General features: G+C 37.5%; 4 protein-coding genes across 8 annotated transcripts in view; 3 read left to right on the forward strand and 1 right to left on the reverse strand.

Moving 5' to 3' along the window:
• Positions 1-990: 990 nt before the first annotated feature.
• On the reverse strand, positions 991-2,984 carry LOC107585105 (dnaJ homolog subfamily B member 9). 3 transcript variants are annotated; one of them, XM_016271965.1, is made up of 3 exons: positions 2,897-2,984; positions 1,447-1,661; positions 991-1,358 (listed from the first exon to the last, which is right to left on the reverse strand). In XM_016271965.1, exons 1-3 carry the CDS (start codon positions 2,923-2,925, stop codon positions 1,042-1,044), a joined length of 561 nt encoding a protein of 186 aa, XP_016127451.1. In that variant the 5' UTR covers positions 2,926-2,984; the 3' UTR covers positions 991-1,041. The 3 variants fall into 3 exon arrangements, with proteins under 3 accessions (XP_016127451.1, XP_016127453.1, XP_016127452.1); XM_016271967.1 differs by lacking the exon at positions 2,897-2,984 and adding an exon at positions 2,287-2,515; XM_016271966.1 differs by lacking the exon at positions 2,897-2,984 and adding an exon at positions 2,182-2,515.
• crbn (cereblon) lies at positions 2,609-8,901 on the forward strand. The gene is made up of 12 exons (XM_016271964.1): positions 2,609-2,778; positions 2,941-3,051; positions 3,947-4,056; positions 4,594-4,796; positions 4,973-5,131; positions 5,282-5,438; positions 5,660-5,722; positions 5,963-6,047; positions 6,120-6,235; positions 6,369-6,433; positions 7,385-7,516; positions 7,607-8,901. The coding sequence occupies exons 2-12, from the start codon at positions 2,979-2,981 to the stop codon at positions 7,782-7,784; spliced, it is 1,341 nt and encodes a 446-aa protein (XP_016127450.1). The 5' UTR covers positions 2,609-2,778; positions 2,941-2,978; the 3' UTR covers positions 7,785-8,901.
• Positions 8,902-9,784: 883 nt separating this feature from the next.
• On the forward strand, positions 9,785-15,748 carry vhl (von Hippel-Lindau tumor suppressor). Its single transcript, XM_016271968.1, has 3 exons — positions 9,785-10,192; positions 15,045-15,167; positions 15,282-15,748. The coding sequence occupies exons 1-3, from the start codon at positions 9,997-9,999 to the stop codon at positions 15,461-15,463; spliced, it is 501 nt and encodes a 166-aa protein (XP_016127454.1). The 5' UTR covers positions 9,785-9,996; the 3' UTR covers positions 15,464-15,748.
• Positions 15,749-17,249: 1,501 nt separating this feature from the next.
• LOC107585107 (putative deoxyribonuclease TATDN2) overlaps positions 17,250-21,239 on the forward strand; it is a 7,371-nt gene continuing 3,381 nt past the window's right edge. Inside the window, exons 1-6 of one of the 3 annotated variants that reach the window (XM_016271971.1) lie at positions 17,452-17,635; positions 17,893-18,197; positions 18,302-18,649; positions 18,840-18,969; positions 19,063-19,826; positions 19,911-20,038. In XM_016271971.1, coding sequence (XP_016127457.1) covers positions 17,608-17,635; positions 17,893-18,197; positions 18,302-18,649; positions 18,840-18,969; positions 19,063-19,826; positions 19,911-20,038 — 1,703 coding nt within the window. In that variant the 5' untranslated portion in view covers positions 17,452-17,607. Of the gene's footprint in view, positions 17,415-17,451; positions 17,636-17,892; positions 18,198-18,301; positions 18,650-18,839; positions 19,827-19,910; positions 20,039-21,239 lie in introns of those variants that run through there. The other 2 variants (XM_016271970.1, XM_016271969.1) reach the window with 2 other exon arrangements.

The raw sequence follows: 21,239 nt of genomic DNA on the forward strand, positions 1-21,239 counted from the left end.
AGTCATAACCTGAATGTGTAATTCTGGTTCCTTCATTCGCAGTCCAAAAAAAACAAGCAAACAAGGGAGGTGGTTTATCTCACTGGCACACAGAGGATCTGCAGTGTCTGACTCACCCAGGTTTGTAGTCATCAGGCTAAAAGTAAGCAGTCAGTAAACCTGCTGTAGACAAATGTTAAGTACAGACACATACACACTAAGTGGAGACAAACACACTGACACAAAATCACTGTTCATCGTTTGAACAAAGAAAGGAAAAACACCCTGAACACTCCACCCTTTCCAGTTCAAGCAGGAAATGCGGAGCATGATAAAGTAGCTTGAACATTTATCAAGGATTCTGTTATCTGAGCTTCCGTCCTTTTGATCATACATCAGTGTGTGTGTGTGTGTTCAGTTTTCACTGCAAATACAATTGTGTTTACCAGTCAATGATGTGTTGAAGCAGGATTTCATATTATATTTTAGCTAATGCATCAGCTCTGACTGGAGAACTCATAGCAGCAATGAAACACATTTCTAAGCAACTTACTTTTGCTCAATATTGTGAGGCGTTTCTAAACAGTCCAACCAGTAAGAAGAGTTGAGGAACTGACAAGGAAATATCAACTGTAAACAGATAAGGAAGGGAATTTTAACATTTATGGTTCATAATTTCTGAAAAAGAATTAGTGTCTTAACATATAGTTATTTGCAGTAGGTAAAGCTCTGTGTTAAAATCCATATCAATTTCTATGAACTGTAACATTGATTGAAAAGTGGGATATAAGCTTTATTAACTTGTGTTGGTGACTCGCCGAAGCTTGCTATCTTTGGAAATGAATGTTCTTAAAATTATTCAATTAAAAACAAACATCACTTAAGATTAAAACGGCATTCTCTATAGAATAATATGACAATTATGCAGAGATTGTGTTTAAATTGAAGTTTTATTTAATAAACATAGCAGCAAGATAAATATGCAAAGCACTTTAAAAGCTATTTAAATGTAATTAATAAATATATTAACTCAATGTGGTCAAGATACACAAACCCTTGACATTAAAGCATGTTGAAAAGATCACCGAGGAGGATCGTTTCATCATCATCATCCTCAGGCCCAAAAATAAAACTCCATCCTTCATAACCAGGTTGTTCGCCCATAAAGAATTCATCATCCATCCGCAGTGAATGAAGCAGCTCCTCTAAACTAAAATGCTGGAAACCCCTTTTACTATGAAATGTCCCTTTATCGACAAAGGGATTGCGGTCCATATCTTCTTTCTTGAACTTTCCCTCCCTGGCCTGATCAGGGTTAGTTAAGTGGTCCATTTGATCATAGACTCGTCTCTTCTCTCTGTCAGATAGTACCTCATAAGCTGGAGGAAAAATTGAACCAAATCAATCATGAAATACTTCAGTAATATAGCAAATATTTTTTTTATACTTTTACATCCAAACACACACCTTGAGCAATGTGTGTGAAGATCTGCTGTGCATTAGGACTTTGGTTTTTATCAGGATGGTGTTTAAGGGCCAGCCTGTGAAATGCTTTCTTGATCTCTCTTGAAGATGCTGAGCAAGAAACTCCAAGCAGTGAGTAATAGTCACTCAAACAAGTACAGGCACACCCACATAACAGCAGTACTATGCATAAATGCTCTGCTGTAGCCATCATCCAACTGAGAAGCAAATAAGAATAATAAACAAGAACATAAATACACTTTTCAAAACATTTAAATGCAAAGTGAATGTACTAGAAAACAAAAAAAAACAATTAAGTTATATTTAGGAGTAATGTCACATTTATTTACTTGCACATTTGTGCACAAACACATTTCACTTTTTTTTTAATCAATCCACTCCTCAAGTTTACACAGGTGTCCTAGCAGAGCAACCGCAGGTGTAGTTCATCACATTAACCCCTTAACTGTCACTCACATTTTTGAACATAGACGTGAAAGTGCACGATCCAAACTTAAATTTTTATAATTCATGAATGAAAACATTTTGTAACATGATATTGATGTACCATTTTCATGGTAATGCAATGTTTGATTTTAAAATGGGTTTCAAAGCAAGAATTTTGAGAGTTAAAGTTTTCAATTGATGATGCTTGATTTACATAATTTAAATACAATGGCACTTTGGAGCTTACAGGGTTTCAGAAAGAAAGAAATTCATAAATATCAGCAGACTTACCAAAATATGATACTAATACACCCAGCACTCCCAAAAGAAATAAGTCTAATTGCGATTAACAAACAAACAATTATGCTAACTCAACGTTTCGATGCGGTATCGTACCTGCTAACGAACACGATTCTTTTCACGAAAAAAAGCCGACTTGCTCGTTTATTTCGTGCACGACGATTCGTTCACTTAAAAGATTTGTTCGAAAGAAAAAAAAAAGGATTTTTTTCACGAAATAAACGAGCAAGGCGGCATCTCGTTTCGTTCTTGTGTTCAGAAGTTCACTTTGTGGAGGAATAAGCTCCTTCTAAAGCAGGGGTCCTGGAGGGCCGGTGTCCTGCAGAGTTTAGCTCCAACCCTAATTAAACACACCTGAACCAGCTAATCAAGCTCTTACGAGGCATAGAGACTTCCAGTCAGGTGTGTTGAGGCAAGTTGGAGCTAAACGCTGCAGGACACCGGCCCTCCAGGACCGAGTTTGGACAGCCCTGTTCTAGAGCCTCGAAATTTTAATTTAGCATAACAAGAAGATTTCCTTGGTTTGCCTGTAATGAATTAGTTTGATTAAACGATTCTCTAACCCACACAACTTGTCGCCATCTACTGGTATAATGGTTTGATCTGTTGAAAACGCAACTAAATGGATATTTTTAGTGAATTTATTAAAAAGATTCGATTTTCACTAGAATGAGTCAAAATCACTGGAGCACTGACATCCACTCACATGAGGGCGCTGTGTGTTTTCCCCCACATATCTCTTCACGGTAGTGCTGCGCTTGTTGAGAGCGGATTGTAAACACACGGCTATGGCTGCTGAGAGGGGCGGAGGCGACAACAACCTTAACGACGAAATGGGCAACCAACTACAACTCCTGCCAGGTACGTATGCCTGCTAGTTTCCTAATAAACACGGAGTATATAGTAGTATCAAAAGCATGCCAGCTTAATATCCTCCTCAGAACATGCAGGGAGATCTTTACTAACAGATCCAGATCCGCAGCTGACAAGGGGGCTTCTCTACGAACTTCAAGTGTCTGCGTACACCTGTTATGTAAAACACTTGATTAGTAACGATATTCTGCGACACGTTTCGTTGCTGTAGCCTTAATAACTGCAACATTGTTGAGTGAAGCGTGCACGCATTTTGTTGTTTTATTGTATTGTCAACAGACATTCGTTATTATAATCATTGTGTTATTTATCCAGATGAGATATTTGCTTGCACTTTGCTTATTAATGGCTTTATGCATGCCCGGTTTTCCTCAAATGACTCTGTATGATTAAAATCGAAAGTAAATTGAAATGGGTTGTAAATGTTGATGTAGTTGACAAAATGAATGCTAAAAGGAATACAGTAAATAATAAGTCAAGTGAAGTCACCTTTATTTTTTATAGTGTTTTATACAATATAGATCGATTCAAAGCAGCTTCATATTAAACAGGAATTCAATTCAGTTTAATACCAGTGTTGATGTTGCAAAATTCATGATTTAGTTGAAATTTTGTTGTCATCCAATAGTGTCAGTTCTGTTAAATCAATCATATATTATTGAGTATTAAGTGTCTGTTAGACCCCAATTAATCAAGTCAAAGACAGGATGGAAAGGAACCCAAACTCCATGAGGTGACAGAGATGGAGGGAAAAAACCTTGAAAGAAACCAGACTCAGTTTGGGGGACCAGTTCTCTTCTGTCCTAAATGAATAAACATGATGTGATGTTTATTGGGATAAGTGAAATTATATTTTAGCTCTAATCTTTCTGTTTTTCTACAGAAAATGAAGAGGAAGAAGAGGATGACATGGAGACTGAGGATCGAGATGGTGAGGATGCAGAAAAGCCAAGTATTATAAACTTTGACACGAGTCTACCAACTTCACACGCTGTGAGTGTCATCTGTCAACAGTACATTTAAACTAGTGCTGTCAAAAATACATTTTTGTTTACATAATATATGTGTACTGTGTATATTTATGTATATATAAATAAAATACACGCCCATGCCTGTATATATTTAAGAAAAATGTCTTACATTTATATATTAAATATATTTATATATAATTTATATGAATATAAATATATACACGTAAATATTTTCAAAATATATGCTGTATGTGTGTCTTTATATATACATAATAAACATACACAGTACACGCACATATATTATGTAAACAAAAACGTTTATTTTGGATGCGATTAATCGGGATTAATTCTTTTGACAGCACTAATTTAAACAGCAGTCATGTGACCTGACCTGAGGCTAATATGTTTAAAATCATTTTAAGTATATAGCACCTTATTGATACATTTTGAATTCATTAGCATGCACATAATATGCAAGTAGCTGATGGTCAAAGTATTGCTATATATAATCGCAATCTCTTTTTGCATGTTTGTCTATGTTTGTGTGTATGTTGTGAAGTATCTGGGCTCAGACATGGAGGAGTTTCATGGCCGTACCCTGCATGATGAGGACAGTGTGCAGAATCTGCCAGTTCTTCCCCACGTCACACTCATTCTGATCCCAGGTCAGACGCTACCCTTGCAGCTTTTCCGACCACAGGAGGTCAGCATGTTTCGCAACCTCATAAGCCAAGACCGCACGTTTGCAGTGCTTGCACACAGGTATCAACAGACACAAGGTGCAGAATAATAACTACTCCATATTAATGATCACATACCTTTGATTCTTTTTCGAGAACATTATCCAAGCAGGTTGCAGTGGAGGGTTTGCAGGTGTATTTATATTTCTTACATTTCTACATGCACTTTGCAGTTTGACGTGTTTCTATCTCTCCCAGTCCTGATGCGAGTGGAGTGGAGATAAAAGCAGAGTTTGGGACGACTGCAGAGATCTATGCTTTTCGTGAAGAACAGGAGTACGGCATAGAGACCGTGAAGATCAAAGCTGTTGGACGCCAGCGCTTCAGAGTGCATGAAATACGCACACAAGCAGATGGGTAGGGCAATACACATGCTTTCACTAGGTACTACAATGTGCCGTCCACAAAATGTACTGTAGTAATAAACCACCATGCTATTTTTCATTGAATTCAGGAATGGAATGTGAAAGAGACACTGCCATACGCACACATTTTTTGTTTTTGCAGGATTCGTCAGGCAAAAGTACAGATTTTACCTGAGAGGATTCTGCCAGACCCTTTATGTGCACTGCAATACCTGCCCCGCTTACAAACACAAACACCACAGATCAAACGCTCACAATCAACATCACCGCAGGACCGGTGCAGCCAGATCTGTAGACAGGTAACTGATGTAAATGATTTTCCTACTCATTAACTATTGTTTTTTATTAAAGAACACACAGTTCTTAAACGTTCTGGAATCACAGTTATTTTGTTTTTTTATTGTTTTGCCATCGCAAAATATATTAACTTTTAAAATGTTGAGTCATCCTTGTAAGTCACAAGTAACATATATTTAGCTTAATATGTAATATGCTCTAATTTTCTCACTTTTTTTCACAGAAGAAGATTCATTGTGCTAGTATGACCTCATGGCCTCCTTGGGTGTATGCCTTATATGACTCTGTGAGTTTGATCTCCTTATTATTCATTTTATTATATTATACATTTTACTTTATACATTTTTCAAATGCTAATTTTGCATAGTAAGCCTTAAAGGTATGATTTCTTTTTTTCCCACTTAGAAATGAACAGTACTTTTGACAAATGTTTCTGAAAATGTATAATTGAAAAAAATCATCAGCATTTTTATAATAACAGTGACAACATTTTAGCACTGATGCTTGTGTATGTGTTTCTCTCTAGAAAACTCTCATGAGCAGAGTAAAGAAACAACTCCATGAATGGGATGAAAACCTCAAAGACGAGTCCCTGCCTACGAATCCCACAGGTACACACTGGGTTCAGGCACACAGATGCTCACACACACAGTCAAGTAGTTAGAGTGTCTCTCTTCCTGCAGATTTCTCATACAGGGTGGCCGCGTGCCTACCAATAGATGATGCTCTGCGACTGCAGCTACTGAAGATTGGCAGTGCCATCCAGAGACTGCGTTGTGAGTTGGACATCATGGACAGGGTGTGTATGTTTATGGTTGCCTCTGTCTATAAATGTTTATGTAAGTCTCTCTTTTTGTCCAGGAGTTTGTTTTATGCATTGTAATATTGTGAAAAAAACTAAAAAAATGTTTCCACTTCATGTTTCCTTACAGTGCACCTCTCTCTGCTGTAAACAGTGCCAGGATACAGAGATAACTAGCAAGAATGAGATCTTCAGGTCAGACAATAACTTTTAAAACACTGAGAATTTAGTCACACTTAAAATATTAAAAGGACAGTTCAACCAAAAATGCAAATTCTGTTATAATTTACTCAAACCTGTATAAGTTTTTATCTTCTGCTGAACACAGAATAAGATGTTATGAAGAATGTGGGTAACCAAACAGTTGTTGGTCCTCGTTGACTTCAATAGTATGGGGAAAATACTATGAAAGTCAATGGGGACTCACATTCTTCAATATATCTTCTTTTGCGTTCACCACAAAAACTCTTGAGGGTGAGTAAATAATGAAAGAAATGTTCATTTTTATGTGATCACAAAAAAATTACTTTCTATCATCATTTATTCACCCTCATGTCATACAAATGGATGGTGATTCAAGGCACCAAAGTGTGTCAAGCTCCAATGAAGAAAATAAAGCAACATGAAAGTGGTCATATAATCCATTAAAGTCAACAGGAAATAAAAATTCACCCCATCTTATTTTCTAAATGCATGTTGTTGATTTTATTGTGAACAATTCATTCATGCATATAAACATTTTTAACTAAATTTTATACAGTAACTACAGACTTTCTTATAATCGACTACAAGCTTAATCGACAGCCGATGGATAGAACCCAAGTCCTCACCCTACACTTTTTCTTCCTCGATAATCCATTTTACTCTAATGTACATCACAATGTGGAAACAAATGTCTGTTGGTACTTCCATTTCCAAGTCTTCTAAAACCATATGATAGCTTTATTTGAGAAAAATAACAAAGTTTACATCAAGTCATCATCTCCCTTCATTGTAGCTCTCAGATTTGACAATTATAGTGAACTGGGAGGTTTAAGCGACTTAAGCCAAGAGTAAATGATGAAAGACTTAAACATTTTTTGGGTGATCTTTCCTTTTAAGATTGAAATGAAAGCAAATACTCATTCAGCACTCCTCTGTTTTTAGTCTATCTCTGTATGGGCCAATGGCAGCATATGTGAATCCACATGGTTATGTTCACGAGACGCTTACAGTCTACAAGGCCAACAACCTCAACCTGATTGGACGACCTTCCACACTGCATAGTTGGTTTCCAGGGTGAGAGTCAAAGCTTTTGTACATTAAAAAGTTGGATCATTTGAATTTGGATAGATTTTCATGTATAATTACATTTATTTCTTGGCTTAGGTATGCGTGGACAATTGCTCAGTGCAGAACCTGTGGCTCTCATATGGGCTGGAAGTTCTCAGCAGTAAAAAAAGATCTGAGTCCACCTCGTTTCTGGGGTTTGACTCGTTCTGCCCTCTTACCGACAATCCCACAGGGCGAGGAGGGTGTCGAGGGGTCACGCTTGCTGTGCCTGTAATGTGATCTGAGCATTACTTGTGACCTTTAACCCTAAAGCCCACAAGCATATGCTCCCCCAGGGGTCTCTTCTGTCACCCCAAAACCTCACCCAGAGAGAGAGAGAGAAAGTGTGTTTGTGAGTTTATATGTGTAGATGTGTGCATGAACAGGGAGAGGAAAGAAAAGGGGACAGGGTAGCATAAGATACAGGAGTAGAAAGAACAACAGAATGCAAGTTGTTGCCTTCACACACCTCGTGCTGTGTAAATAACAGCCTGATACGTGCAATATCATACCAGATGGGCTCTTTAAGATATTACAGTCTGTTGTAATGCACTTAATTTACCATCCATCATTTCTTCATTATTACTGCCTAGATAACAGTTAAGCAAGGTGTTATCTTGTTTGGATGTTTATGAGTATTGTGTTCAAATAGGGTCAAATCTCTAACACCAAAGTGTGATGATCTCATTTAGTCTGACAGAAAGTTTTTTCATGCCTACTTTTAGCAACATAATCAACGATCATGTAGAATACCTCAACCAGTTAAATGCTCTTGGACATCTTCTTCAAAACAAGATCTAAACTCCTTGAATTAAATCATTTCCCATATGCTATGTCCCATGTGCTTGTGTCGGGTACATTTGGCACACAACTCCTGGCTAAAATGGTCAGTTGGTGAATAATAAAGGAAATATCAGGGAGTTACCTTTTATGTTATTTAGACTCAATATCCAGAGCAATTCTCGAAGGGTGTTTTGTATTTCTCAAGTTTCTGTTTTGCTTCATCCTTTATATTTGTTTTATTTGGATACCATTTAATTGAATGATGATATGATGTATATGTCGAGTTGAGAGCCAAAAATCTGTATCCAGAACGGAATTGGTATGCCGAGAAACTACAGTCTGCATTGAGAAACTTCCTAAAATATAAAGATTCTGTTCACATGTTCATTAAATGGAGTGCAAAAAACGGTTTACACAGAAAATCAGCACACAAAAATGCTCATTCTTAGTTATACACATAGCTGTAATAAGAAAACAAACATGATACACACTGACTTGCATATCTGTAATGTTCAAGAGATTAAATACTGTTCAGTACTGATACATTCTCGCCAATAAACCGCTTCTGAAATGTTGCATCGTGTTTAATCTTTTCTTTAGGGAAATTTCAATTTGGACAGTTCCATATGTTAACATTAGCTACATTAGTGAGTATGAACCAACAATAAAAAATATTTCTAAAGCATTTATTAATCTTGGTTAATGTTTATTTCTGCTTTTTCTAATATATTATTAAAATAAAATGATCTGTTATTATTTAATGGACATGAGATTAATCCTGTTACAAACATATTGCTCATTTTTAGTTAATGATAACAAGTGGGACTATTGTAATGTGTTACCAAAATTTTTGTTTAAAACACTTAACTAAAAATGATACTGCATGTATATACTGTACAAATATTAATAGTCTTCTAATCCAAACATAGCCATAGTTTGATCACACATTTGTAGACAAACTTGGATATGTGTACAAAATGGATTAGAAATCGAAAATAATTGTGACCCTGGCTGTGAAACATGTCCTTTACATTAAATCATCCTTCATAAGCTAAAGAACATTCTGTGAAAATGTAACCTTGAGATCTTTAATACTAAGACCATGTCAAAGATTGAAATCATAGTGAAATTAAAGGTTGAAATCAAACGTTGATGCTTGTTATCTCATAATTAGATTTTGAGACTTTAGCCTGGATTTCACAGAGAGGGTCATAAATTAATTTGCTGGTATTAATTTTAAGCTTTTTGCTAAAGTAAGGTCATGTGACAACAGTGAAGCATAATGTTTGAAACGTCTGTTGTTTCATAATTCATATGCCATTTAAGAGAGAGAGAAGTACTGTAGTTTATACTGTAATGTTTTACTATAGTGTCTCGTGTTTTCATTTCCGAACAAACCGCCAGAGGGAGGTGTTGCTACACAGTCGCGCTGTCTTCTTCACTGGCTCTCACGATTACGCAATCACAACAAACGACGACGACAAGCTGTACAGATGAATGTTGTTGGCAGTCACGTACGCGTTCCGTTCCCCAATGCTTTGGGCCGTGGCGCATGAGTTTAATATTTTCAGAAGATAACTTTAACGTATCTAACGTTAGTTTGTGTGTGTATTTATTTGCTTGCTGTTCGTATTATTCGCATTAGTCTTGTTCTGTCTTTGGCGATGCCTCAGGAGTCTGCGGAGGGGCAGCAGGCGCTGCCGCTGGTCCGATCTCTGGTCAGCCGGACACCGGCCTGTGTGGTGTTCTGTAACTGCAGTCCGCGAGTCGTGAAGCCCATCTGGATCAACTTCCGCGGGGAGCCGCAGCCATACGCTGATATTCAGCCGTACACCGGGCGAAGAATGACAACTTATGTGGGTTCGTACAGTTATTGTTGCAATTTGGAAAATAACACGTTTAGCTACACCTTTTATGCCAGTTAATGAACAAAACGGCTCAACACAAGTGTTTTACATCAGGCAAGACCAAACTGTTCAGAAAAGCTAAGTGTTGGGTTTATATCATGAACTAACAAAGTGTACTTTGACACATCTGAGTTTTCCCCCCATAAGTGATTATTAATCTCTAAATTGAAACTACGTAAAACATTAAACTGACCCAAGTGTAAGTGATTCGAACACATTTCCATTTTAGTTTCATGGTTTATTTTTTAACCTATTCATGCCAAAACAGGAATATCTGAAAGATATTGTCTATGTGCTAGATTACGGGCTAAAGGGATAGTTCACCCTAAAATTCTGTCATTAATTACTCACCCTCGTGTCGTTCCAAACGCGTAAGATCTCCGTTCATCTTGGAACACAAATTAAGATATCTTTGATGAAATCCGAGACTCTCCATAGACCGCAAGGGACCAACCACGGTCAAGGCACAGAAACGTTGTAATGACATGGTTAAAATGGTCCATGTGACATCAGTGGTTCAACCGTAAAAATTAAGCTAGAGAATACTTTTTGTGCGCAAAGAAAACAAAAATAACAACTTTATTCAAAAATTCCAAAGTCCCTTTAAAGGAACACTCCACTATTTTTGAAAATAGGCTCATTTTCCAACTCCCCTAGAGTTAAACAGTTGAGTTTTACCGTTTTCGAATCCATTCAGCCGATCTCCGGGTCTGGCGGTAGCACTTTTAGCTGTAGCATAGCATAGATCATTGAATCTGATTAGACCGTTAGCATCTGCTCAAAAATGACCAAAGAGTTTCGATATTTTTCCTATTTAAAACTCGACCCTTCTGTAGTTACATCGTGTACTAAGACCGACGGAAAATGAAAAGTTGCGATTTTCTAGGCCCATATGGCTAGGAACTATACTTTCATTCCGGCGTAATAATCAAGGAACTTTGCTGCGGTACCATGGGTGCAGCAGGTGCAATGATATTACGCAGTGCCTGAAAATAGTCCCCAGCTAGGTAACTTCCAACGGAAGGCACTCCCTGTGCAAGCAGGTGGTCACGTTGGTTATGTTGGCAGAAGTTAGCCTATTAATCACCTCATTATTGAAGTAGGGCCTACAAATCTAAGCACCAGAAGCTGCCCACACTCTCTAAGTTTTCTTTAATTGAAAAATATGCATTTTCATTCATTCAAAGGCTATATGGTTGTAATGATATTTTAGTTCAAAACTTTAAGTGCCATTGTTAAAAATGCTTTATTGACTGACGTTTCATCAGTTGTTAGCTTTCAAATTTCAAATGCCATTTGTCATTTCACAGTATTTTCACCTCCTAAATTATATACACTTGTGATATGTGAAGTCACAATTCTATATTGGTACAATTTACTCAGGCCGATGACATTTTTTGTATGACATTAAAATTCTTTTTAGAATAATTGTACACAAATTAAGCAAAACAATTGTGATTATTTCTGAGAACTTTTTACATGCATGCAGACAGCCTACATTATGGTACAGTACAAATATTTGGAACATCCCTTATTCTGTCCCTTATTTTCTTAAAGAATAAACACTTATTTTCTACAAAAATACAAGAACAAACACTATTTTATTAAAGTATAAAAGATAAAGAATCACAATTGTCCCTTTTTTTCCATTTCTGAAGTTAATTGGCAACCCTAATGATAATGTAATTATCTTACTCCCCTGACAGTGGCACCTTGTTCAAAAAACAAAACAAAACGTCAGTTTTCAAAAAAATTATAGATCAAAGAAAATGCATAATAGAAAGCACAAAAGGCAGCACTGAAAAGGCCAGCACAAAAAAAAAAGTGGTCCGGTCTAAGGCATGCAACTCCAGGGCTGAAAATGAGTCCCACTCCGGCCCTGGCTAAGCTGCAGCGGAGATCGGCTGAATGGATTCAAAAACGGTTAAACTCAACTGTTTAACTCTAGGGGAGTTGGAAAATTAGCCTATTTTCAAAAATAGTGGAGTGTTCCTTTAAGGCAAGTAATTCCACTTGGTCGGCGGCCATCTTTGAAATGCCTCTCGGGCGTGCAAGTGCAGCTCCTATCACTTTGAATGGGGAAACATCAAATTCTCCAAAACTGTTCGCCAATTTTAGGATTAAATTTCATATTTGAAATCACCAATGAAATCTGACAAGAACTGTATCATAAATGTTGTTTATTTAGCTCAAATAGCATAAAAAAAGCTTATTTTTACTCATAAGTGCACGTCTCAGACTGTTTCTATAGCAACCGGGACTTCTAATGGCAGCTGCAGTGATGTGTTGACTTTACTGATTAGCAGTGGACCCTTTTCACAAGACTGTGATGACGCATTTAACGGTCATCAGCATTGTAAATCCTCGAATGTTTTTCATATTTGTATTTTAAAAAAATGTATGCACATTTATAACACTATTCTTTGTATTATATCACCTTTGCATCAAATTACAAAAAAATGTAATGCTAATGCGAGGGTGTTTCTAATGCAGCGTCTATGGGAGGGACGGTAAATTTGACATTGTTCTCTCTTCTGACTGCCGTTATCAGTCTCTCTCAATTTTTTTGAGAAAGTCATGAAAACACTATCATGGAGTTTTTCTTTTGCTATTTGAGCAAATGGGAATGCAAAAAATATATTTGCGGTATTGTCCAATTCACTGCTCTTTAAGTTAACCCAACTATGACGACTTCCGCTGCTGAGAAACCCGGAAATGTGAAAAAGGTCCATTGGCTCTTTTGCTCAGAAGGCAGGTGCTGCGTCCCAATTCGCCTACTTATACTTTGCCCTAAAAGTATGTACTATTTTTGTGAAGAAGCTTTGGGACATACTATTTCGTCATAACTGTGTCTTTAACGGACGCTCTGTTGCTTAGTTACATACATCCTGTCACCATTGAAACTGCACTGTCAATCATCTTGTCAAAGTTAACATTATCCATATTTCGTTTAATTTAATTTCCTACCATATTGGAGAGAAATGAAGAGGCACGTTGATCTGCCAGTCGCGGGTCTATCATGCTGAGAACTCTGCTCATATGTTTGCATAATGGTGCATTTAAAAGTTAATGACTAAACGTATCATTATAATGTTCACAGTGTTGCTGCAGTTGAAATATAACGCGAATAACATTAAAGGCACAATATGTAATTTTCGCCGCTAGAGGGCGCGTATTCAAAATAAACAAAGAGACAAAGGGGTAGTTTGATGACACCGTGACTGAGTGTGGAATCATGAGAGTTGTCATCTTCATCCCCACAGCCGATGCAATCCGACGGGACTCGGGCAGAAATCATGTTCCTGGATGAGCTAAAGATTTATTAATGTAGTAGAATGAAGCAGGGTGAGGCTGAAAGCCGTCGACGCGAAATGAGGCCGCTGAACGTGCGTGACACACGGCTCGAAAGCAGCGGAGCTTTTATTATGCCACAGTCGACCGCTTCCGCTCCTTCCGGTCGTGAGTATGTGGAGTAAAGCAGCACTGTTTTATCATATTAGATACATTTGAAAGTTCTGTTTTAATGCTACTCTGTGTGGTCGTCATCGGTCTAATAAAATGCACAACATATTAAAGAGTCTTTGGTGCTTCCATGTTTTCTACAAAACAAAACCGGAAATCGAGGGGTTATGACGTCATTTGCAGGCGACACAATTACACTATGGACACGGTCCGTGTCACTATATAAAATTGCTTATTTCTCTGGATTTAAAGGGGTCATATGAGCCCGGGGTCGTCACATGTGGTTGTCGCAAGCCCGCCGGACGCTCCTTCGTCAGATCTGCCGGCCGGCGCCGTTCTCAAGCCCGCCCGTTGTGAAAGCGAAACTACTTTGTTTGGCCTTCCAAAAGAGGACACGACTAGAAATCAGTGGTTAAGTTGTTTTTACAACACTGTTCCAGAACAGTTTAACCCAAATATTCAGATGTGTCCAGTGCATTTTACTCTTTTGGATATTTTAATAAAAAATCGTACATATTGTGCCTTTAAATAAATACTTTTTCAAGAGGTTAGATATTGATTATTTATCACTCAAACCCCTTTCTCTGCCTGTCTTTCGGTCTTCCATATCTGCCATGTTTGTAGTTTTTTTTACCACTTTTCATGTGTGTTTGTAGTTCTAATTGAATCCTCGTCCACTGCGCAATGTGTTGTGGGAAATATTAGCTGTTAAGAGTATGCACGGATCTGCACTTCGAATTTATACCGGAAGCAGTAAACCATCCGGGTACCTTTGGAATACTCATTTCAACATACTACGATTTGGGACATGCTAATTCTAATTTTGAATACTATTTAGGATGGATAGTATGCGAATTGGGACGCAGCTAGGGTCTCGTTCGATAGAGCGGCCATATTGAGTGTTCCATTTCACCAAAGCCACTAGAAGACAAGCCGGCAACCATTAGCCCGAAAAGCGTAACAGCTAATGCTAATGCTTCTGGTCTGGCAGTACATGGGAAAGGAGACCAGAGGCTGTGTTTTTTTTTTTGAATGGATGTCAATAGAGGAGAGGCTTCACTATGCTGAATAAACAGCTTTTTAGAGGAAACAGCTTATTTAATGAATCGACAGCCTATCTGCCAATCTTCATCACGTTTTACACTAAACAATACTTTTGGATTGAACTATTTTTAGAGTTTACACCTAAAAAAAATGCTGTTTTATAAGAGAAGTCACTGACGAGGGTAAAGGGTTTGGAACGAGTAATTAATGACAGAATTTTCACAATGAATTATCCCTTTAAGTAGTGCAATGATCTGTTTGAATGAAAGTTTCTCATACTGTTTTTCTGATTCTGTCAGGACATCCATGGATGTTTCGGGATGCAGAAACTGATGATCCAATGGTAGTCAACAATAAAGAGATGTATTTGCCAGCCCCCCTTGAAAATGGACAAGTCTCAATTGCCAACATCACATTGCCTGGTATACATATTTCTTTCAGACTGATAACCAATTCAGTCATTTTGTAAATTAGCAATCGAACTGCGAATGTGAATTTTTGTTCATCTAAAATTGACTTTTATATTTGTTTACCAGTGTTGACATTGCGAGATCGCTGTCTGCAAGTTGTGAGGCGGTTGGTGCCCAGAGAAGATATCCGTCAGTTGGAGATCGCCCGCTGCCTACAAGATGACCTTGCTCAGAGACCCAGCATTCATGCCGATCTACGACGCATTAGTCAGCGGGTGGAACAGAAGCTACTGGAGAACAGAGGATAGCTAAACAGATGAAAATATGAACATTAACATGAATGTGAATAAGGGCATATTTACTAAGAAAGCCTGTGTACCATCACCATGAATGGACAGTATAGTCTGGCACTGTAAAGAAAAAACAGTGTAAAGTGTTGCCAAACCTCAGATCAGGAGGAATATTTTCTTAAGCAAATGGACTCTTTAAACATAGGTATCTTTAGGTTTCACTGACTGCAGAATGCAGATTTTATGTGACTGTGTGGTTAGGCCTTGTAATATTATATTTTTTGATTACAGTTCTCTGTATACTTTTACTCTTTTTTTTTTTTTTTTTTCTTCAGCCTCATATTTGGAAAAATCTTTGTAAATAAAAAAAATACAAAATTTTTACTAAATGTTTTTAATTATGTCTGTGTCTATTCTAATTATATAAGACTACTGACTTTTGCATCAAGCCAGCATTTATTAGTAATTAATATGTATTTATATGGTTGCTAATAAATAATTGGAAATGCCAAATGCTCTTAATATTGCCAATATTTGATGCTTTTGACAATATCCCTGGCTATCGTCGATACATGATACCATGCAACTCAGCATGGGGAGGTTATCGCCTGTCCACTACGCCACTGATCCTGTTCTAATTCACGCTAGCTGACATTATCAAGTATGTCAGTGACTTGGAGTCCAAAATCATTAATTGCATGATGAAGACTATTAGAATGCAGTAACTTAGAACGACTCTATAATTCAAATAATGAAAGAAAAATATCCATGTGTGAGTTTTTATCTTTATATTATATAGTGAAGTAATATCAAACAAGAATCAGCGCGTGTCTGAGATCGCCAATGTTAAATTAATTTTATACAGCAGTTCAATAAACAGTTAATCGATTGAGTTACATTTTAGACACATTTTGTCTTTTTTCCTGTTTTGTAAATAAAATAGTTCCAAACAAAGCCACGCTTATTTCAGTTAGTCTGACTTATATTGAACCAAATCAACTGACAATAAGTCAAACTAACTGAAATAAACCTGGTTTATTTGTTAAACCTGTATTATAAAACAGGCCCCTGTTGAGCGTCTCAGAGCAACACTTTCCTGAATGAATCTGTTTTTGAACGAATCTAGTGAGCCAATTATTCAATGATCCATTCATAAACATTTGCTTCGATTCAAAGTCCCTCGATTCTAATAGAATCTGCCATTTGAAAAGAATCGTTTGATTGAAGGATACAATTAATCGTTTATTAAAATAGACACTTTGAATATCTTTTTTCTCTTCATATATTTATCCAGAACAAGCCTAGCTAAACCAGCACAAAAACACACTCAGCAAAATATTATCTTTATCAACAACAACCCCCCCCCCCAAAAATACAATTATATCATTTTTGTTAATATATCACACACCACTAAATAAGGGGCATTATTTATGTCATTTGGCACACAGATATGTGCATGCAAGTTTGTGTGTGTGTGCACTGGTTTAACCTATCTTACATTGGAAAGACCAAATGTCCCCACAAAAAAGGTAAAACTTTTGAATGTCAGGAAAACAGCTCATAAACCATAGTTCATTTAATAAAGCTTATTTTTTGTTAAATAAAAATGTGTTTAAAAATTAGACACATTTTGTTATCATTTGTAATCACAGGACACCCAACCCATTTTTTTTTTACAATTCGACCACTGTATACACCCGTTAAAAAAAGCTAAAATTATAATCGACAATGCACTTGTAAGTCAAATTAAACGTTCCCTTTCTTCTTATCCCCTCAAAGCATACATACGTGCTAGATATATGCACACTCCATACTTAGTACGTCTCAAACTAAGCGTTCACCACCATGCAATGCTGTCTAGGCCTAGGGTCCAGTAAGATGTTGAGTGTTGGCAGGAGGGAACCAACGCATCGCTAATCACAAACGCACGTGATCCACCTGAACTTTCTTCATCCGTACAGGCCTTAAGGTTTGTAATATTAACTTTGTCGTTGCTTGGACTGAATCGTGTTTAATCAACACTATTACGCATTTTTAGACTGTTTACCGTTCCTGTGATCGTCGTTATGTGCTCTGACGCTTGTGGTCACAGTTTTAGTCCAGACATGAGGCTTTTGCTAATTATTAGCATGTGTAATTAACTAATAGCTCTTTGAATATACATGTTAACGTGTTTTACATCGTATACAGGTTGCTTTTTCTTTATTCATGTATAAAAATAAATACAAGAATTAAAATGACATCGATGTGTTTTTAAAATTGTTAGCTAACCTGCAGGGACCGTGGAGTTTTTAAACACAGACAGTGTTTTGGCTTGTTTTCCGTTTTCTCAAAGAACCTGCAAATAAATCCATCTCAAATAGGGCTTATAAAGGCTGCACCAGTTTGTGTTTCTCATTTTTGATCTATGCATTTTATGTATACATTTCCTTTTCTTTTTTTTCAAGGTCTTAGTACGATGAACCGCAAAAGGGAAAAGGTTAAGTTTACATGGCTGAATAAGTCCAAGGACTCCCCCAGAAAGCTCATGAAGAACAGTGTGGGTGTGGCACAGCCAACATGCTGGGATGGAGATGATCAGGATGGTGGTATAAGAGAGGTTGGCTCTCCTGGCCTGAACACATCTACTGGGTCAGCTGGACTGGGCGTCATGGAGAACATGTGTCTCAGCACCCCAGGCAGTACACCCAAAGTATGCTTAAAACTGACTGGATGCCACAGAGCACTGTTGAAAAAAAACAGTCCTGGTGAGGTAAGTAATAATATAAATAATAAATGAATGATAAATTTGTGTACTGTCTGTATTTAAAAATGGCAAATATTTCACTGTATTTGTGTTTTGTCTGTGACATATAGGACACTGTTTCAGGACAACAGTCCTCTGTTGGACCTTCACCTCCTTATGCTGGAAAGAAATGCAGGAGTCTAGAAGAAGGGCAGAAAGTCATTCTCCTCAAAGCGCTGAATGATGCGATGGGGAATGCGAACAAAACGTCATCAATTGGTGGGCCTAAAAGTCTATCTGCAAAGAAAACCCCAGACAAGCTTATAAAGGCAGTTGAGGAGGAAAGCACATCTGAGCTTGACTGCTGCTCATTCAGTGAGAAGATTGAACAACTGATCGTGACTACAGATGGCAAGCCTCCTCCACTGGAGTTCATAGACACAGAAGATGATGGGACAGAAATAAAGCTGGACACCAGGGTAATGAATAAGGTTTTTTTAATAAATTCAATGTGTTTGTTCAGCAGCAATGCATTAAATTGATCAAAAGTAGCAGTAAAGACAAAAAAATTATATTTAAAAAATAAATGCTGGTTTTAAAGCATGGCTATTTTGCACAATTATAAATGTATTTTAAGAGAATTGCTACTGACTTTGTCTCTATGTACAGAGTGTGATCCTAAAGCGTCCAGAATCACCGGATTGGTCAGATGTTGAGGACTCGGAGCAGGTGGAAGTTTTCTCACAGGATGAGTCTTTCAAAACAAAGAGGCGACAAACAGCTGAGCTTAAAAAGGAATGTGAGTTTGTGGACTATAGTGACACTCTTCCAGCTTTGGAATGCCATCCTTACTCTTTATCACCAGCTTTAAAGCCTTCAACATTCCCTCCAGCTCTGTGGAAACCGGAGTCAGAAGTGGATAACAGTTTCCCAACCGTCCCAGCTAGGGGTGTGGAGTATTTGTCAGAGCATTCACCTCAGAATACAGCCTCTGACCTCGAGCCACCCAAGAACTACACGCCTTGTAGGACAGTCAGACGGTCCCTCAAATTACAAGAGTCTATCATCAGCTCTTCTCCACTGGTCGATGCTTTCCCCGGGCTCAGAACCTTTGCCTCCGCCTCATATACACCTGGTTACTGGGATTACTCGCATCTTACTACACGCAGGACTTCAGAATCAAATATTTATGCATCCTCACCGATGCTCCTTGCTGGGGACGGTGCCACTCGCAGGATGTCTCTTGGCTCGGAGCCTCTCTGGCTGTCAGATTTGAACTACTCACAAGCAGATTCTGCAGGATTCATTGACACGCACTGTCACCTTGACATGCTCTATGGGAAGTTGGGTTTCTGGGGAAGTTTCCGAAAGTTTCGGAGCATGTATGCAAGTACTTTCCCAAAGGAGTTTAGGGGCTGCATCGCAGACTTCTGCAACCCACGAATCACAGAGAAAGAGGCTATCTGGGAAGGGCTACTAGGAGAGGAGAAAGTGTGGGGAGCCTTTGGGTGCCACCCGCATTTTGCCAAGGAGTATAACCACGCTTATGAGCAAAGCATCATGGGTGCTATGCGTCACCCTAAGGCCATTGCATTCGGAGAGATCGGTTTGGATTACTCGTATAAGAATTCCACCAACTCATGGAAGCAGAAAGAGGTATGCCAGACAGGATGATTACTTCCAAATATTTTTATATCAAATTAAAATATATTATTTCTCACAGTTTCTTTGTGTGTCAAGGTGTTTGAACGGCAGTTGCAGTTGGCCGTCGCTCTCGGTAAGCCTCTTGTCATACATTGCCGTGATGCTGATGATGATGTGCTGAAAATTATGAAGAAGTGTGTCCCCTGGGATTACAAAATACACAGGTCAGTGCTCCTAAAACAAACTTGCTGGTTTAATTGATGTTACATAGATTTTTGTTTTTAGAAAATAACACGTAGTTTATATTTAACTCAAAATAAATTAATGTTATGTAATTAAAACAAATAATAATTTTCACATTACTGTATTGTAGTGATCTTAAATAGTCTTAAAAATAGACTACATTTTCTTTATATATTATTTAGTAAACCTAAGACAATTTATGAAATGTTTTGGATTGAAATATATATTTTGAAGTAAAACTTTAAGATTTTCAAGTTTTTTTTTATTTACTGTTTTAAAAGAAGGCTTAACAAGACTACATTTATTTAATCAAAAATACAGTAAAAACAGTGTTGTGAAATAGTATTGCAATTTAAAAGATCGGTTTTCTATTTTTATATATTTTAAAATGCAACGTATTCCTTTGATGAAGCTGAATTCCTATTATCCTTTAAGTTTTTTTTGTTTTTTTTTTAAGTTTTAAAATTAAAAGTGTCTGTCACTTACTGAATAAAAACATGAATTTATTATTTTTTCTGGCTTTCACAGAAAATATTAAGCACACACAAAAAATATATATATAATGTGTAAATATATACACACACACAGTGGTGTGAAAAAGTGTTGGCCCCCTTCCTGATTTCTTATTTTTTTGCATGTTTGTCACACTTTAATGTTTCAGATCATCAAACAAATTTTAATATTAGGAAAAGATAACACAACATGCAGTTTTTAAATGAAGGTTTTTATTATTAAGGGAAAACAAAATCCAAGACTAACTGGCCCTGTGTGAAAAGGTGTTTGCCCCCTAAACCTAATAACTGGTTGGGCCACCCTTAGCAGCAACAACTGCAATCAAGCGTTTGCGATAACTTGCAAGGAGTCTGTTTCAGCGCTGTGGAGGAATGTGTCCACTCATCTATGCAGAATTGTTGTAATTGAGCCACATTGGAGGGTTTGAGCACGAACCGCCTTTTTAAGGTCATGCCACAGCATCTCAATAGGATTCAGGTCAGGACTTTGACTAGGCCACTCCAAAGTCTTCATTTTGTTTTCTTCAGCCATTCAGAGGTGGACTTGCTGGTGTGTTTTGGATCATTGTCCTGCTGCAGACCCCAAGTTCACTTCAGCTTCAGGTTACGAACAGATGGCCGGACATTCTCCTTCAGGATTTTTTGGTAAACAGCAGAATTCATGGTTCCA

Source organism: Sinocyclocheilus grahami, unplaced genomic scaffold (assembly GCF_001515645.1).
Source record: "Sinocyclocheilus grahami isolate Dianchi unplaced genomic scaffold, SAMN03320097.WGS_v1.1 scaffold67.1, whole genome shotgun sequence".
NCBI lineage: Eukaryota > Metazoa > Chordata > Actinopteri > Cypriniformes > Cyprinidae > Sinocyclocheilus > Sinocyclocheilus grahami.

Bases quoted from the DNA above. Each gene is read 5' to 3' on its own strand.
- LOC107585105 (XM_016271965.1), bottom strand. From the start codon at position 2,925: ATGTGGGGGAAAACACACAGCGCCCTCAT. The intron at 1,662-2,896 runs GTGAGTGGATGT...TTTGCTTCTCAG, and splicing joins AAAACACACAGCGCCCTCAT to TTGGATGATGGCTACAGCAG. The intron at 1,359-1,446 runs GTGTGTGTTTGG...TTTTTCCTCCAG, and splicing joins CTTCACACACATTGCTCAAG to CTTATGAGGTACTATCTGAC.
- crbn (XM_016271964.1), top strand. From the start codon at position 2,979: ATGGCTGCTGAGAGGGGCGGAGGCGACAACAACCTTAACGACGAAATG. The intron at 4,797-4,972 runs GTATCAACAGAC...TATCTCTCCCAG, and splicing joins TTTGCAGTGCTTGCACACAG to TCCTGATGCGAGTGGAGTGG. The intron at 7,517-7,606 runs GTGAGAGTCAAA...TTCTTGGCTTAG, and splicing joins CTGCATAGTTGGTTTCCAGG to GTATGCGTGGACAATTGCTC.
- vhl (XM_016271968.1), top strand. From the start codon at position 9,997: ATGCCTCAGGAGTCTGCGGAGGGGCAGCAGGCGCTGCCGCTGGTCCGA. The intron at 10,193-15,044 runs GTTCGTACAGTT...TGATTCTGTCAG, and splicing joins AAGAATGACAACTTATGTGG to GACATCCATGGATGTTTCGG. The intron at 15,168-15,281 runs GTATACATATTT...TTTGTTTACCAG, and splicing joins TGCCAACATCACATTGCCTG to TGTTGACATTGCGAGATCGC.